The sequence below is a fragment of the Protopterus annectens genome, chromosome 4.part1 (assembly GCF_019279795.1).
Source record: "Protopterus annectens isolate FY-2018-M chromosome 4.part1, PAN1.0, whole genome shotgun sequence".
Taxonomy (NCBI): domain Eukaryota; kingdom Metazoa; phylum Chordata; order Ceratodontiformes; family Protopteridae; genus Protopterus; species Protopterus annectens.
The window spans coordinates 573,688,839-573,704,678 of NC_056734.1; the positions used below are offsets into that span (position 1 = coordinate 573,688,839).

General features: G+C 36.7%; 1 protein-coding gene across 3 annotated transcripts in view; it reads left to right on the top strand.

Moving 5' to 3' along the window:
- USP13 (ubiquitin specific peptidase 13) overlaps positions 1–15,840 on the top strand; it is a 1,684,661-nt gene that overhangs the window by 1,531,238 nt on the left and 137,583 nt on the right. For 2 of the 3 annotated variants that reach the window (XM_044070383.1, XM_044070385.1), the window contains exons 17-18: positions 7,427–7,570; positions 7,655–7,809. In XM_044070383.1, the coding sequence (XP_043926318.1) occupies positions 7,427–7,570; positions 7,655–7,809 (299 nt within the window). The remainder of the gene's footprint in view (positions 1–7,426; positions 7,571–7,654; positions 7,810–15,840) is intronic. The other variant, XM_044070384.1, reaches the window with a different exon arrangement.

Genomic DNA, 15,840 nt, shown 5'->3' on the forward strand with positions numbered 1-15,840 from the left:
AAGCCTCGGAGCGAGGGGAGAGCAAGTGCAGAGGCAAGGAAAGGAAAGGAGCGAGGAAAGAACAGGATATGTAATAGAGAGGGTGAGGGTGGGGGAGATCGTATGGTAAAGATGTTAACAATCTTTCAATATCTTAACAATACCATCACTTTTTTGCAATTTACCTGTAAGTTTAATACCCATGAAATAGAAATTTTGGATATATTTCTTTACAAACATTTTGAAAGTAGAAAACTTGGTTCAAGTATTTTTAGAAAAAAGACATATTCTAATACGCTACTTCATTTTGATAGTTATCATCCCCCCATCAAAAGAAGAGTGTAATAAAAGGCCAAATGGTACGTCTGTCCAGGTTGGTCAGTGACAACGAAAGGTTTGAGATTGCAATGACCGATTTGATTGGGTTGTTTAAGGACAGACCTTCGAGGCTATTAACAAAGATCAGGAATGAAGTTAGGAAAAAACGTACAAGCAGATATATTGATATACTATTGACGGGGGAAGGTACAACATTTAACTCTGTCCGACCAACTGTTCAGAACAAAACAGTGGTTTTACCTTACAATCACGAAACGTTTTTATTTAAAACTATATTGAACAAGTGCTGGGACTGGGTACTAACAAGTGATTTAAAAAGTAACTTAGGTACAAAACCTCAGGTGGTTTATAGCCGAGGTTACAACCTTAAGGGATTATTCAAACAACACAAAAATAACCAAGTTCCAAAGTATAAATCAAGTATGAGCAAGTACTGCATGTGTAAATATTGTAAATTTATTAATGAAGGTCCATATGTAGCAATATAGGGCTACAATAGAAGCATCCAGTTTCCTGGACGTTGTAATTGCAACACTAAGTTGGTTGTTTACATTGTAACTTGTGTGGGCTCTTCAGCGTTTTATGTTGGTAAGACCACCCATAAATTAAAAGATAGGAGAGTTGAACAAATGAGGGACATTAAAAATAAGAAAACCACTAACGCCTTATACTCCCATGCTCTGGTTTGTACCACTTTCAAAAGATTTGTATTCTTTATTATTGATAAGGTTAATTTAAATGAGAGAGAGGAAGACTACAATACAATTTTAGAATTAAGATAGAGAATGTCGCAATTAAGACTTAATACCATGGTGTTTCCAGGTATTAACAACTGTTGCTCAATAGTTAGTGTGCTGAAATTAAGATAAACACACATCTAGCTGGAATATATATATATATATATATATATATATATATATATATATATATATATATATATATATACATTTACACGCATATATACACACATTTATTTGTGCGTATATTTTGTCATGGATTTGTACTAGTATTTTAATATTTTTTGTGTAAATCTTTTTATAAAAGTACACACTTTTTACATTTTAATGTATTTTTAAATGCATTTATATGGCTTATATTGTTTTCATTGTTTTGCATGCCTTTTTAATGGTGCTGCCTCACATATGTTATAGATGAGTTTTTATTGCATTTTATTTTACTTTAAAACTAATGTATTATACATACCATTGGTTAATTGATTTTACAACTTTGGTAGTCATGTGATTGGTAGGACTATATAAGCATTGTGCTTTTCATGATGGTAACTTTGATGATGCCCTACGTAATGTAAAGGGCAAAAACGCTAAGTCACTGAATTTTATTGTTTTTATTTGTACGTTTCATTAAACCTAGTTACCGGAAAAGTGACAATGTTGTGGTGTTTTCATTTATTATTTTTAGCTTATTGACCCAGGGCTGCTGGACTTTATGGTGGGCACACACTGGACAACAGGGTCACATATAACCTGCCCACCATTAGCATGTCTCTGGTGTAAGTCAAAGTAGGCTGGTCATCATCCCATGTATCACTAGTAAATACCTATGACCATTTGGCGACATTAGTCAATACAACCAAATCTTAGAGAGCTATATTTTTTTTACACTGTTGAGTGGCAGGGTGATACTCTGACCCCATGTGCAAAAATAGAAAAAGAGGTTGTGGATAGCTGGATGGCTAACCCTGCTGTGCCGCACAGTCTGTGATCCATGTTTTCCGATCTTGAGGATACTGCACACCACAGCGGCTGTCTAAAGCAGTTGTTTATGCAACTCTTTCCTTATAGGCGCCATCTAAAGTCTGTGTTGCTGCCCACAGCTCCATTTTTAGGTGAATTTGAAATGGAAACACTCGGCACTTTTTTTTTCAGAGGTGGAAGGAACCTCACAGGGAGAACATACAAACTCCAAACAGGCATTGGTTGGTGGTCTGGATCGAATCTTTTACCTTGTACATTAACTTTAACCATTATGCCAACTGCTCTGTGTTTATGTTTTTCTAAGTTTTTCTTTAATTCTGATGAGAGGTTTTAAGTTCTTGTTACAGATCAGTCAGGTAGTTCTAAATGCAGCACAAGGGTCAATACAGAGCACAGAAAACAAGAGATACTGAAAAACTAGGTAATGGTTAACAACAGCAAATGTTTTTTGGGAGTTTAGTAGTGATTGTGCCTGTCAGCTGCTCATCATTCATACTTTTAAGTATGTGACTGAAAAGTAGCCTGGAGACTTTCATAGTAGAGTGACCATTTATTAAGCCTTGTTGATGGATTCTAAGAGAAGCACATATAGAAAGGAATTCAGTAATTTAAATTGTAGTGTTTTAATTAAAGTTTTGGTTATTTGGGAAGGATATAAACAGGTCTATAGTGAAATGCATGAGATATTTGACAACCTTAGACATAGGTCAAGTGAAACAAGTTTACAGCCCGAGGGAGAGATGGAGTGTAGAATATCTACATTGTAACTAAAGATCAGTGCTTTAGTAATATAGCACAATTCAGGAATCTAGGAGGAAGGCCATCAGAGCCATAGCTTCAAAGTCAGGTAGATGCTTAAAGTTCTTTGAAATTATTCTGAAGTGGAATGATAGTGTGTGTAGGCCAGGGGCAGTAGTAGACCTTGAAAGATATCTGAATGAAGCCAAGATGAATGTCAAATTCTCTAATGAAAATGTCAGACATCTGTATTCATTATGTGGCAGCTGTAGTGTGATATCCTGATCCCATGAATAATGGAAAAAGGAGGTTGCTGACCGTGATTAAAAGTACAGATGTTATTTGATGATTCAGAATGGTCAGCAAAATAGTTATCTTCTCTCAAGAAGATCTTCAGGGTGAGAAAAGAGGCAGGATTGCTTGTTCCCAAAAATAAATTCTTGTCAGTGGATAGCTTTCTTGGAAAGGTTACATATATTGATAAAGGCTTATAGACTTTAGAGTTGTCTCTTGACTTTTCAGAAGTCCCACCTGGCACGTAGCTGCCTCAGGAGCTGCTTAAACTCTTGTGTCATCCTGCATTTTTGATTCCATTTGACCTTCTGAGCAAGCATGAAAGTATTTGTTTTGGATTTATCCTAGCAGTGTTAGGAATCCTGTTAAAAGCCAGGAAAAAAAAAAATATGTGCGTCTGTTAGTACAGAGTTTTGTTTAAGGGGGCTTACGTCACAGAGGGCAAGATATTCATCCACAGTTATGCAACAGCTATTGGTGCCCATAAAGTTTAGAGGATGATACGTTTTGGCTGATCATTCAAAGAACACAGTGACTGGTTCTAATTACAAGAAGTGGGACTTGAAGATTAAGAAGCCTGTCAGAATAACGAGTAGCTACAGTATCTAGCAGAGAATGTTTACCTTTTAGATCATTGCATGTGATGGTGACATCAACAAGTTGAGTAACTGAAGTTCAAATAGGTAATTTAAAACAAAGGGGGAAGAGAGAGAGAGAGAGCAGTTAGTTGACAGAGATATAAGCTAAGGTTAGCAAGAAGATTTGTGTTACTTCTGTAGCACCAGTTATTTTTTAAAAGCTGATTAAATTTATACAGTATTGATAGAGAGGAGTGTGAGGTGGAGAATAATATGTATTCCCAAGTGATTGTACAAGTTAAGTTTAACAACAAGCCATTTGGATCATATTGATCAAATGAAAGGCAACAAGTAAATGGTTCCAGAAGAGAAGTGCTTCTTATCCACCAGCCCAGCATCTCAGTGCAGTTTATGCACTTTGTAACACCTAAAAAAGTTGCAGTCATATGACCAGTATTCAAGTTTAGTGACATGCAATTTTAACCAACTCTCGGGAGAAGATTACAAGGTTAGGGTCATACCTGTTATTCCATATGTCAAGATCAGGGTGCTTATTTATTTGCATTTTCTTGAATGGGTTGGTCCAGCAGGGCAAACACCATTTTCAGATGGGACCCGGGGGGGTCACAAAAAAGGAACAATATATACATAAATAAACATTGCAATCATATGTACAGCAGAGAAGTAGCATTACTGCCTAGATAAGCACAACAGAGATTAAGGATAATGCCATACCAGATGAAATGTACAATAAAACAAGTCGCGGTAGTGATGCTGTGGTAGCGTTGTCGCCTCACAGCAAGACGTTGTCCCATTCGATTCTCAGCTAGAGCATTTTCTGTGTGGAGGCATATGTGAGTGGGTGTGCCTTCGTTGAAGGTTGTGCATCAGGGCTGGTAACTCGGTAAGTAAAAATCCACTACCAAACATTAGCGGACCGGAGTTCCGCTGTGGCGACCCCTACCTGGGATAAGCCGAAAGACACAACAACTTTCTGATACATTTCTAAGCAAAGCAACTTCTTAAGTAGGTATACTGTTAGTAAAGGAAGGAAACAGAGTAGCCATTTAATTTGTAGCCTTTTTTAATTACGAGAGTTTATGCGGCCATTTTCATGACTAGATTTGGGATTAAAACATCAGTTAATCCAAGATTACTTTGAACACTGCCACTTTATAATAGGAGGAAATTATAGGGCTGTTGGAAATGAAGGCATTTCTTACCTTTGGTCCATTCCCCAGCTCTAAAGATCACCTGAATAAGTAAGAAGAGACTGGTGAAGATGCTATAAGGTTATAAATTCATGTATTATATGCTGCAGAAAGGCAGGATGAATGTTTTTCTTTGGAATTTGAATGAGTTAAACTGAAACTGCCTCTAGAAGTAGTCTAATATATGCATGTGTGCGCACGTGTGTGTATGAGAGACCTTTGGTGTAGTTGGGGAGGATGTCACAGGGATTTGTTGTGGAGACACTGTGCATAATATAATGCCAAAGTAGTATACAGTTAAAAGAAATGTGATACACAAGTACAAAAAGTAAATGTGTGTCTATAGATTGAGAAGACTGAGAATGAAGTCCTGAGATTTATTAACTTAAGCCCCATAATGAACACCATTGCACAACCATTTCTAAAACTAACTGGCTACCTGTCAGGAGCAGACCCTCTCTGTTCCTCAATGAACATTACTGACCAACAGTTCAAAAGCTACTGCATTTTTCACATTAATACATTTATACTTCACAATTCTGACAGTCCCTCTTACATAGACCACCCTTCACTCTGTCATCAGCAGAAAATTATTTCTATAAATTTTCTCCCACCTCATGAAACTCGCTCCCTACTGACATTAAGCAGGCCTCTACCTCCCATGAATTCAAAAAACTTCTTAAAGACCACCTCCTAAGCTCCACTAACCACCTGTCAAACACCATTTTTGGTTGACTGATGGCTCTGGGGGTTCTGTCGAATTTATCATTTTTTTCTGAGGAAGACTTTGATTTCTATGTCAAAATGTATTATTAGAGACTGAGTCTAAGGTGTTTGGTGATTGTCACTAAGGAATTTGACCATAAAACTTAATCTTTTTTTGTCAGGATGTTTGACCAACTCTTCCAGTCTCAGTCATCCACTTGTTAGACACCTTTTGCAGTTGACAGTCATTGTTTGTCTGTAGGGATCCCTCATCAATTATCACATTGTGGAAGAAAGAGTTACTTTTCCATTAAAGACCAAGTCTTTCAGTTCCACTTTCCATTTCAGACAAAGTTTGCAATTTACAGACAGTCCTGGTTCCCTTTGGGGATTTCATCATAAATTATTATTTATTTTTTAAGAAAGGTATTACTTTTCCATCAGATCTGGTTGCTGAAGTCTGGTGTCCATGTATTTGGTGGCTGTCACATAAAAAAATTATCTCAAAGATTAACTTTTCAGTCAGGAGGTTAGATTGACTGTTCTAAACTCTGCTATCTATACCTTTTGTGGTTAGGGCATGGACTTGGATCCCAGTAGCTCACTTGTTCACTCACTGAAAATCAAGAAAAAAAGTTATCTGGGGAGTGTTGGTTTTGGCTCTGGTTTCCTTTCACTTTAGCCACTGCTGGGTGACGTCACTGTGGCCATGTTTTGTTCATTTGCCCACTTATTTTGCCTTGGCCCTAATGGTGCACTGTGGCTTCTTTGCTGCCTTTACAGCTCCTAACATCTACAGTCCTAGAAAGAGATTGGACTCTTAAAATATAACATCTTCAAGTTTTAATGGTAAATGTGTGGCACTGTGCACAATTTCCCTCTGTAAGTAAGCTTACTTGAAATACTTTTTCTTTACTTTCAAAGTGGGACATAAAGACAATGAATGGGTAGTGATGACCAAATTGTTGATGGTCAGAAGGTCCTGACTATTGGTTCAATGGACATGAAATTGTGTAATATCATATAGAATAAACTGTAGCAGAAAATAAATATAAATATAAAAACTAAATATTTACGGTTTGAGAGACAGGTCTATTTCCATTAGTATGGTTGTCTTAAGTCAGATCCATTAAGAGAACAGGGTTTATGGAGCTTGTTCTTGGCTATGGGTCAGGTTTTATAACCAGAAATATGGGCAAATCCAATTTTTCTTTACTAGTGGGGGTAGTATGCTATTTGTAAAACATGAAAAAATGGCTTTAGTTATGAAACTGAAGATGACTTTATTGTCTTGTAATACATGTTATTCAGTGTCTCATATGTTTGGTAAAATGTACTTATATGTATAAGACTACTATGAATATGTCTTTCTTCAGTTGACTGCTGTCCAAAACCCATGAGGTATCTGTAATATCTTTAATATAAATGCTTAGACCTAACACGTTTCTTAAAATAAGTTATCTGAAATCCTGCATGATAGTGAATTAAAGGTATTAGAGTAATAAACATCTCCTGAGAAGTGCATTTTAATGCTAAGAGTGCAGGTTTGATCACATAATCATTCTGTTTTGTTAATTGCTGATGCTTTTGCATGGATTATTTTCTTATCTAGAGAAAACACTGAATAATAGACTCACAGGTGTTCTAACTTGCTTGGATTACAGTTTTTGCCTATCCGTTTTTTTATCTAATCTGTTGCAAATGTAGCTAGCTGATTTTTTAAGTTGTACTTTGGAATGTTTTTTTGAAGTTACTGTAGTGTGTATTTTATGAAACACTTTCCATTCAAGTGAATTTATGTCATATAATTACGATTGTTGCAATGCTATTGTCAAATGAAATCTTCAGGTACCTTTTCATTTTATAGCTGTAGAAGTTGATGAGTCAGCCGTGATGCAGCTAGCTGAAATGGGATTCCCACTAGAAGCATGTCGGAAAGCAGTTTACTATACAGGAAATTTAGGGGCAGAGCTAGCCTTCAACTGGATCATTGCACATATGGAAGATGCTGGTAAGCTATAGATGTCAATTGCAGTGAATTATTTTTTGTAGCATGCTGCAAGACTCTGGTTCTATGAGTAGTTACATCTTTTAGATTTTGCAGAGCCATTACAAGTTGTCGGCGATGAAGATGGATCATCTGCTAGATCGACTGTTGGAGCAGCAAGCCAACCACCTGAAGAGATGGTCGCAATCATTGTGTCAATGGGCTTCCAGAGGAATCAGGCTATCCAGGCTTTCAAGGCAACGGTATATGCTTCCTTCCTTTTTTTATAACTACCAAAACAAAGCTCATTTCTTTTCTTTTTTTTTTTCAAAATGAAAGTGATGTTACCTTTTCTACTACTTATACTTGAAAGAATCTTAGAAAGAGCTGTTTCCCTTACAGTTGAAGTAAGACTACTATGCTTCATTGTCCACAGGTATTATCTCTAGGAAACTGAGATAGAAGATATCCTTTGATTACCCGGAAAAGAGCTTATCAGTAATTCTTTTTGCCTTTCTATCTGACAAAGGTTTGCTACAGCAGATTTGAGCATATCAGTGCAAATAGTGTTGAGAGGTATTTGCCAGAGCCTGTTGTATTTTGTTCTGGAATGATACATATATCATCACCTTTAGTAACAGTGATAAGGACTGAAGTTGGAAAGTGCATTACTCCTTGCATTTCTGTCACCTATCCTTGGTCATGAGGATTCAACTAGACTGTCAAGAAAGGAAGCATAGGTTAAATTACCTGTAATGGAAGCTAAATCCCATAATCACACAATGTTCTTACTTAAATCAAGGTTGATTATTATTACGCATAACTTACTTTACCCTACCTTCTTAGGAAAATATATATTTATTTGTGGTGAGTATTGTAGTAGACTCTGCCAACCCACATCAGGTTTGTACTTCACCAATCCATATTGATTTCTTTCCCATTGTTTAGCTAGTATCCAGTCAACATGAGTTATGGCCAGTTGTCTTTTCTCACTAAGTAAACTTTGTTTACTGGCTATTAATTACACTGTTTGAATGCCAGCAAAGAAGAACCTAAGAGAAAATTATCTGGAAAGCAGAGAAAAGTCTGGTTGGTAACACTCTTGCAGCTGTTCATCAAAAAGTAGTTCAAGTTTCGGCTTTAGTAAAAGGCTACTCGTAATTTACAGGAAAAATAAATCAAATGCACTCAGAGATGGTTAAAGTAAATACTGAAGTAATACATAGAGTCAAATACAAAAGGCTAGAAAAAATAGAAGCTTTAACTAGCTATGCACTCTACTGACCAAACCACGCCAAATGTGGGTAAATCCAGCATTTACCCACACCCAGACATGGGTTATTGCTGTAAAAAATAAAACTGCAAAAATAAGAAAGGAAGTGTCTGTCCCCAGATGAAATGAAGAAAAGGATGGCTGAGCATGAGGCTTCTCAAAAAAGAGTCTTTGTTGACTGGGTTAGTCCCACTAGGCTAGTAAACTTTTTTCAAGGGAGACCCAAGGTCGTATTTATACTACTAGGGGAAATTTAGCCAGGACATTGGGGAACTTCCCTTACTCAACATGTTCCGAGTAGGACTGAAGAACAATCGCAGACTTCATACTTCTGTTTCTGGTGCAGTGGCAGCTCTGAGAAACAGGGAGGGTGGAAAATGAAGCTGCATTAGCTTTGCTGTAGTAGTACTACATCTGTGAAGACAGTTAAGTTTTCAGCTATAGTAGCAGACACGTTGGGGGATAGCAGGAGAGAAGAGAAGGCAGCTGAGCCTTCAAACTTGAATATATGTTTTGGCAGATTGGGAGAGAAGCCAGTAAGCCTTCTGAGCAGAAGTCTGGTATAATGGTAGACCAGGAAAGATAGAAGAAGACAGTTGAGTCTTCTTTTGATTTAAATGTCTCTGCGGAAGGCAAAGTCAGGATAGAGTAGGCAGTCAAGCCTTTAATGGATTCTGAAGATTTGTTCCAGGAGTGGTTATTCAGGGAAGAAGAAGAAACAACTAATGGATGTATCATTACAACCTTACAGTTGGAAGAGTTGTGAGATGATTTGCTTTTGGACCTTCTGAATACAAGTGAATGTAAGAGTGGGAGAGAAACATCACAGAAAAAAATCAAGTTGGTGAAGCACACACTATCATCTGGAAGAAAACATACTCAGAAACATTGAGGGTAAGCAAAGAAAAAGGAAGATATGAATAATGCAGGTACAAGAGCAAAAAAATCTTTACTGTCAGAATTTCCTGTGATGAGGATGAAGAAATGGACAGATATAAAGTTTAGGATAATGTGATAATGCCTTTAGGTACAAAGGCATTTGAGGTAAGAGCTTCTTGTCACAAAAACAAGGAAACTTTCTGTGATATTATATTTCAGACTGATTACATAATGAAAAATTGGGGGGGGGGGATACAAAAAAAACACTGTTATCCATGGAACAATTATGTGTTTAAAGCATTTAGTAGAGAAACAAAAACATTAATTAACAAGAGCAATCACATACAGGGCAAGAAAGAGTAAGAGAGGATAAAGAAAAAGGTGGGGAAATGGCAAATAAACTAATAAAGAAAAAGAAACAAAGTTAGGTTCAGAAATAAGTACGACTAAAGATGTACAATGAAATGTGGTAGGAAAAGAAAAATTCAATTTACAAAATGGTGAGAGAAAGAGGGAGGAAAAAACATTTATAGGAGTAACTATAAAAGAAAAAAGAAATGTAAGGATGCATCAAGTTAAAAATGACTTGGCAAAATATTGAAAAAGAAAGAAAAGGGCAACTGTAGAATAGTTGCTATAAATGTAAATAGCATGAAAGGTTTAGTTAGAAGATTAGGTATTCTAAAATGGTGCAAAAGACTCGAGAGTTGGAAGACATGAGTTTTAATTAAAGATGAAAAAATACAAACATATTATGGGAAGGTAAAGTAGTTTGGAATTTGGGAAGATAAACTTGTACAGGTATATGTATTTTATGTAAGGAATTAGTTAAATATTATATGTCACTTTTGCTGTAATGGGTAGAATAATTTCAGATATAAGTTGGAGGGAAAGGGTAATTATCACTCTTTATGCACATGTCACAAGCAAAGAAATAGAAAATATGTTTCAAAGAATTTTGGATTTTATATAGCAGTAACTGTGGATATTATAATTCTAGGGGATTTTAACTGTGACTTGAGAAGAAGAGAGAAAAAAGGTTGGTGACAAAATATTAGAGGTAATCAGATATGGTAAATTTAGGATATGGAAATCTAATAGATGGACATATAGTCGAGGTGCAGATAGGGCAGAAATAGATTATTTCTTTATCATCGGGGTAAACACTACAGAGGAAGGTGCAATATAAATAAGGTTTTCAGATAATGTAGCTATTCAGATAGAGATTAAAGAAAAAATAATAGGAAAAGAGATAAAGAAACTAAATGAAAAAAGGGATAAAAAAGGAAAATTGATTGTAATAGAGCTTTGGAAAGCTCATATCAGTATGAGAGAATTTTATAAAAAATGGTCTGAATGTTGGATAGTATTTAAAAAATACAAGAAATGTTGTATGGAATGGCAGTTAGATAATGAGAGAAGCAAAAAGATATTATGGAAAACCAAGTAATGAAGCATTTAATAATATAGAAATAAATGACAGAGAATATTTTTTTAAGGAAAATAAAATATATGAGATGAATCAAGAAAAAATACGTATACAAAGATATTTTCTGCAAAGAAGAATGGCTCCATATTTAATTAAACTAGTTAAAAGAAGACAATAGTATAATGAGAGAGATGAAAGATGTAACAGGAGTAATATAGAACAAGCAAGAAAATAATGGAAATAGTAGAAGATTATGTGAAAGAAATGGTTAAAGAAAAGATACAGAGGAAAAAGCAATGGAAGGTTAAAAGGCTTTCAGAACAGGATAATAAGGACTTGGGGAAAGAAATACGTCTAGAAGAAGTGGACAGAATGTTAACATTAGTCAATATAGAATCAGTAGCAGGACCTAATGGAACACAGTATCAAATTTACAAACATATGTTAGTCTGGCAAAAAAGTGCTTTTTAGATGCGTGGAATGAATGATTTAAAGAGGGAGTTAAGTATAAAGAATTATGTGGTGGTATTTTAAAAGTTTGTATGGAAAAACAGGGATAGACATGAAATACAGAACTGGAGACCAGTAGTGTTAAAAAACACAGCTTATAAAATTTTTATGAAAGTCATACTGAAAGAATAACAGTTAAACTACATAGCATTATACAGGATACAATTTATAGTGTTAAAGGTAAAGGCAGCCAGGAATGTTTAATGCTAGGTGAATTGGTACATAATTACATATACAGGAAGAAACAAATAAAAATCATGATAAGTGATCTGAGTACGACTTTTGATACTATACAGCATGAAATATTATGGGAAATATTTCAGTCTTACAATATTAGTGCACAGATAACAAATGTATGTGCTACTGCCTACGAATGTAACAAATAAAAGGTCTTGGTAAATGGTTGGCTAAATCAGGAGATAAATATATAGAGAGGAATAAGATAAGGGTGTTCGTTAGCTTAATATTTGCTGTGGTAATGAATTTGATATTAACACACATAAATCAAGCTATGAAGAAAGAAGAATATGTTAGTAAGGAGAATATAAAATTACTTATGTTATCTTATGCAGATAACATCATAATCATTACAAAAAATGTGAAAGGAATGACAGGAACATTTGACTGTTTGAATGTCTAAATGCTATACGTTTATATCTAAAAGGAGAAAAGAGTAAAGGATTGGGATATGATTGGAAGATAGGAGAAACTGTGTTTAATATGGAAGAAATAATAGTATTGAGAATACATTCTGGAAAACAAGAACTAAGAGAATTGCAATGGAAAAAGATGATAGAAAAAATTAGAAGTATGTGTATGTTTTGGAGAACTTTTAGATTATTCGTTTAGAAAAAGATATATGTAATAAATTCAGTATTAAAGGCTAAAATGGCTTACCTAGCTAGTGTATTTAGCTTACCATCGTAATTTGAAAAGGAGATAAATACCATGGTGTTCTCATTTATATGAAGTTCTAGGCTTAACCATGTTAAAAGAGGTACTTTATATGTTGCAAAAGAAGAGGGAAGTCCAGGACTGATTAATCCTGTGTTTTTGCAGCTTCATTGAATTTGTATAAAGTTCCTAAAAGATTGAAAGAAAATAATGGGGGATTACTAACTAGGATATTAAAATGAAAATATGAAAAATAATGGAAGTTAGCACAAAGATTTAAAAGGGAAAAAGAAGGTGTGAGCACTGAAATACAACTTTATCAGGAAGATATGTTATTAATATGGATGAAATCAAATATAAAAGAAAAAGTATGATATAAAAATATTGTGTGTAAGTTCTATTTTGTATACCCTTGGAGAGAACCAGGATGAAAAAATCAAAGCTATAAAAGCAAGACCAGATAGAGATGTAAGAACATGTTAGAATGTCAAGATTTTTTGTGGAGGTTGATTATAAATAAATTGCCATTGAAGCCCAATATGCCTTATAAAAAATGAGAGGAAAAAACATGCAATTATTGTAAATAAATTTCTGAAATGTAAAAGAGTTGTGAAACTTTAGAAAAAATTAGGAGACATGAAATATTTTGATGATATAAAAGGGATAGAAAATGTAAATATGGACATGATTGAATATAGCTTTTATAACAACAGAAACAAAGGATATACTTATAAGATGGAGAAAATAATGTTTAATGTAATATGGGCTATATGAAATCAAAGAGTGAAAGAAATAATATTTAATGGGAAATGGGACTTGGCAACAATATTAGAAAAAATAAGATTTTGGCTTTGGAAAATGGAGTGGGGGTCAAAATTTAAGTACAACATTTATGTATAAATGAAGCAGTGAAATAAATGTGTATATAGAGAAACATATAATGTATCTGCTATTGTAAGTAATGTAAATATTGTAAATACTATAAATATGTTTCAAAATAAAGGACCCCTACTCTTTTCAATAGGTGCTGTGGGATATTTTACATCCACCTGAGGTACCACCAACTCAAGCAGATCGGGCCTTAGTTTAACATCTCATCCAAATTACGGCACAGTCAGGAATGCAGCAGCCCCTTTATGCTTTACTTCAGTGTCGGCAATTGATCTACTGGGTGTGGGACTAGAACTCACATCCTTCTGCACCAAAGGTGAGAGTGCTACCTGTTGGGCCACTAACACTGATTTATTACTGAGTTATTTTGCAAGATAGTAGTTAGACGACAGAGCAAGCAGAGAAAGCCTGAAGTTAAAAACTGTGTGGTGTGCAGCCAAAAGCTTCCTTTGCAGGACTCGCATGATCAGTGCATTTACTGCCTTGGCGCTGTTCACTTGGAGACTGAGTGCTCTATTTGTCAGATCCAGGGCTGTCTAGGAACATAATGCTAAGTTAGTCCTCAAGGGTCTTCTGCCTGCCGGAAATCTTTCTTCCTCTTTCACAATGACTAGTAAATCTGAAAAGAGAGATTGAGGTCGGAGGAAGGTTGCTAAGGACCCGAAAATAACTAAAGGAGATCACAAACGAGTGGTACCCCCTGCTTATAATCAGGCAGCTGTGAAGATCCAAAAATCTTCAGCTTCCTGTGGCTGCATCCACACCAGCTTTGGTTCCAGTTACTCAGACCTGTTATCCCACAGAGCAGACTTACTAGTAAGGTTCCTTCCCCATTGCTTAGCATCCCTACCACCTTCCTGTCAAAAGAGGCTTCCAAGGCTAGGGTTCACTCCCCTTTTCCATCCTCTACTCCTAGGGAACTATCCCCAGATTCATCGCCTTCTCGGATCTGACCTTCTCCGGTCTGGGCCTTGTCCTTGCAGCCTTTTACCGGAAGGCAAGCCTCCAAGTCCTTCTCAGTAGCCTATTCATCTCGGTCAGTCTGAGTGGTCAGGAGTATTAGACCCAGGAGTATTCGACTCACTGATGGAACAGTTGATGTAGTCCTTCCTGCAAGCTCATATCGTACTAGGCCTGATTCCATCAACCTCAGGTCCTTGGCGCAAGGCTTCATCACACTGACTGGCTTGTTTCCTCGGGTGTAGTGGCTCCCAGCTTTCCAGAGCCAATTGACTTACCACCATCAGATTTGGATCTAATGGCTTGGCTGATTCCTGCTCCCACCCCTACTGTTAACTTTTCAGCCTTGGTGGTCTTTGAGCCAACCCTTTGGGGATAGGGTTGATACTTAGAGTCTCATAGTCACCTCTCCCTCTTGGTGTCTCAGTGATCAATAGCTTGGCATTGGGGCAGACAGGAGTGGTGCTGGACCATGGCATTTCCTTGGAGTTTTTGGATTGCAGGAGTGTTCTCCAGGTGGCCAGCTGCTGTGTTTCCATTCTGTGTGGTTGAAATGATGCTGTCCTGTCTGAAGACATAGGATCATAGGAAGTTACTAGGCTATTGGCCCTGAGGACCTTATAAGCCTAGCCAAGAGTTTAGTCCATGTTTAGTCAAGTCAGCATCCAAAGCCCCTGTCCAGCAGGAACACAGGTGGAATCCCAGGGGTGTATTTTCTGTTTCCCATCCAGTTATCCAGGTTGCGCTTCAAAACAGAATGGTTGATGCTAACCAGAATTCCTGTCCCCTCTTTGTTTGTGCCTTTGGAATTGCACCAACTTGCTTTAGGACAGCCCACTTCAATAGGCTTTCAGACTGTTCTGCATTCATGGTCCCCTGCCTGTTACACCTCTCCTCTAGATTCCCACATGCGGTAGGGTCATGGCAAAAGGTGCTACAAGAGAAAGCAGCTGGATTCCACTGAGGAATCCTTCACCGAGGATACCAACCTCAAGAATGGCTAGGGGTCCTCAAAATCCCCCCACAAAGATGTCTCTTTTGGTGATCTCATGGAGATGCTTTGCCTGTGTGAGGGCTGGACAGCTGAAGTCCCACCTCAAGAGGAGTCCGTATTTTTGGTGGCTTTTGGGATGAGCCCATCCACATCCTGGTTGGTTCCCCCTTCAAATGTACTTATTGACATAGTGTCTTGGAGGGACTGGAGGGAGCCTAATACAGTGGAGCCTATACCTAAAAAAAACCCAAAAGATCTTGGTTCCTCCAAACAACTAACAACACTGGAGTAAGGGTCCATCCCCCTAACAGGAAATCAAGAGCATTGGACCAGTTAGGGAAATGCTGGTACCCGTCAGCTACCTTTGTGCTGAGGGCATTAAATTACGTGGCTCATTTGAAAAGGCTTTAATGGGACATTGTGTCTGAAGTGTCAAGAATGGTTAAGGCACAGCATGTTCCAAA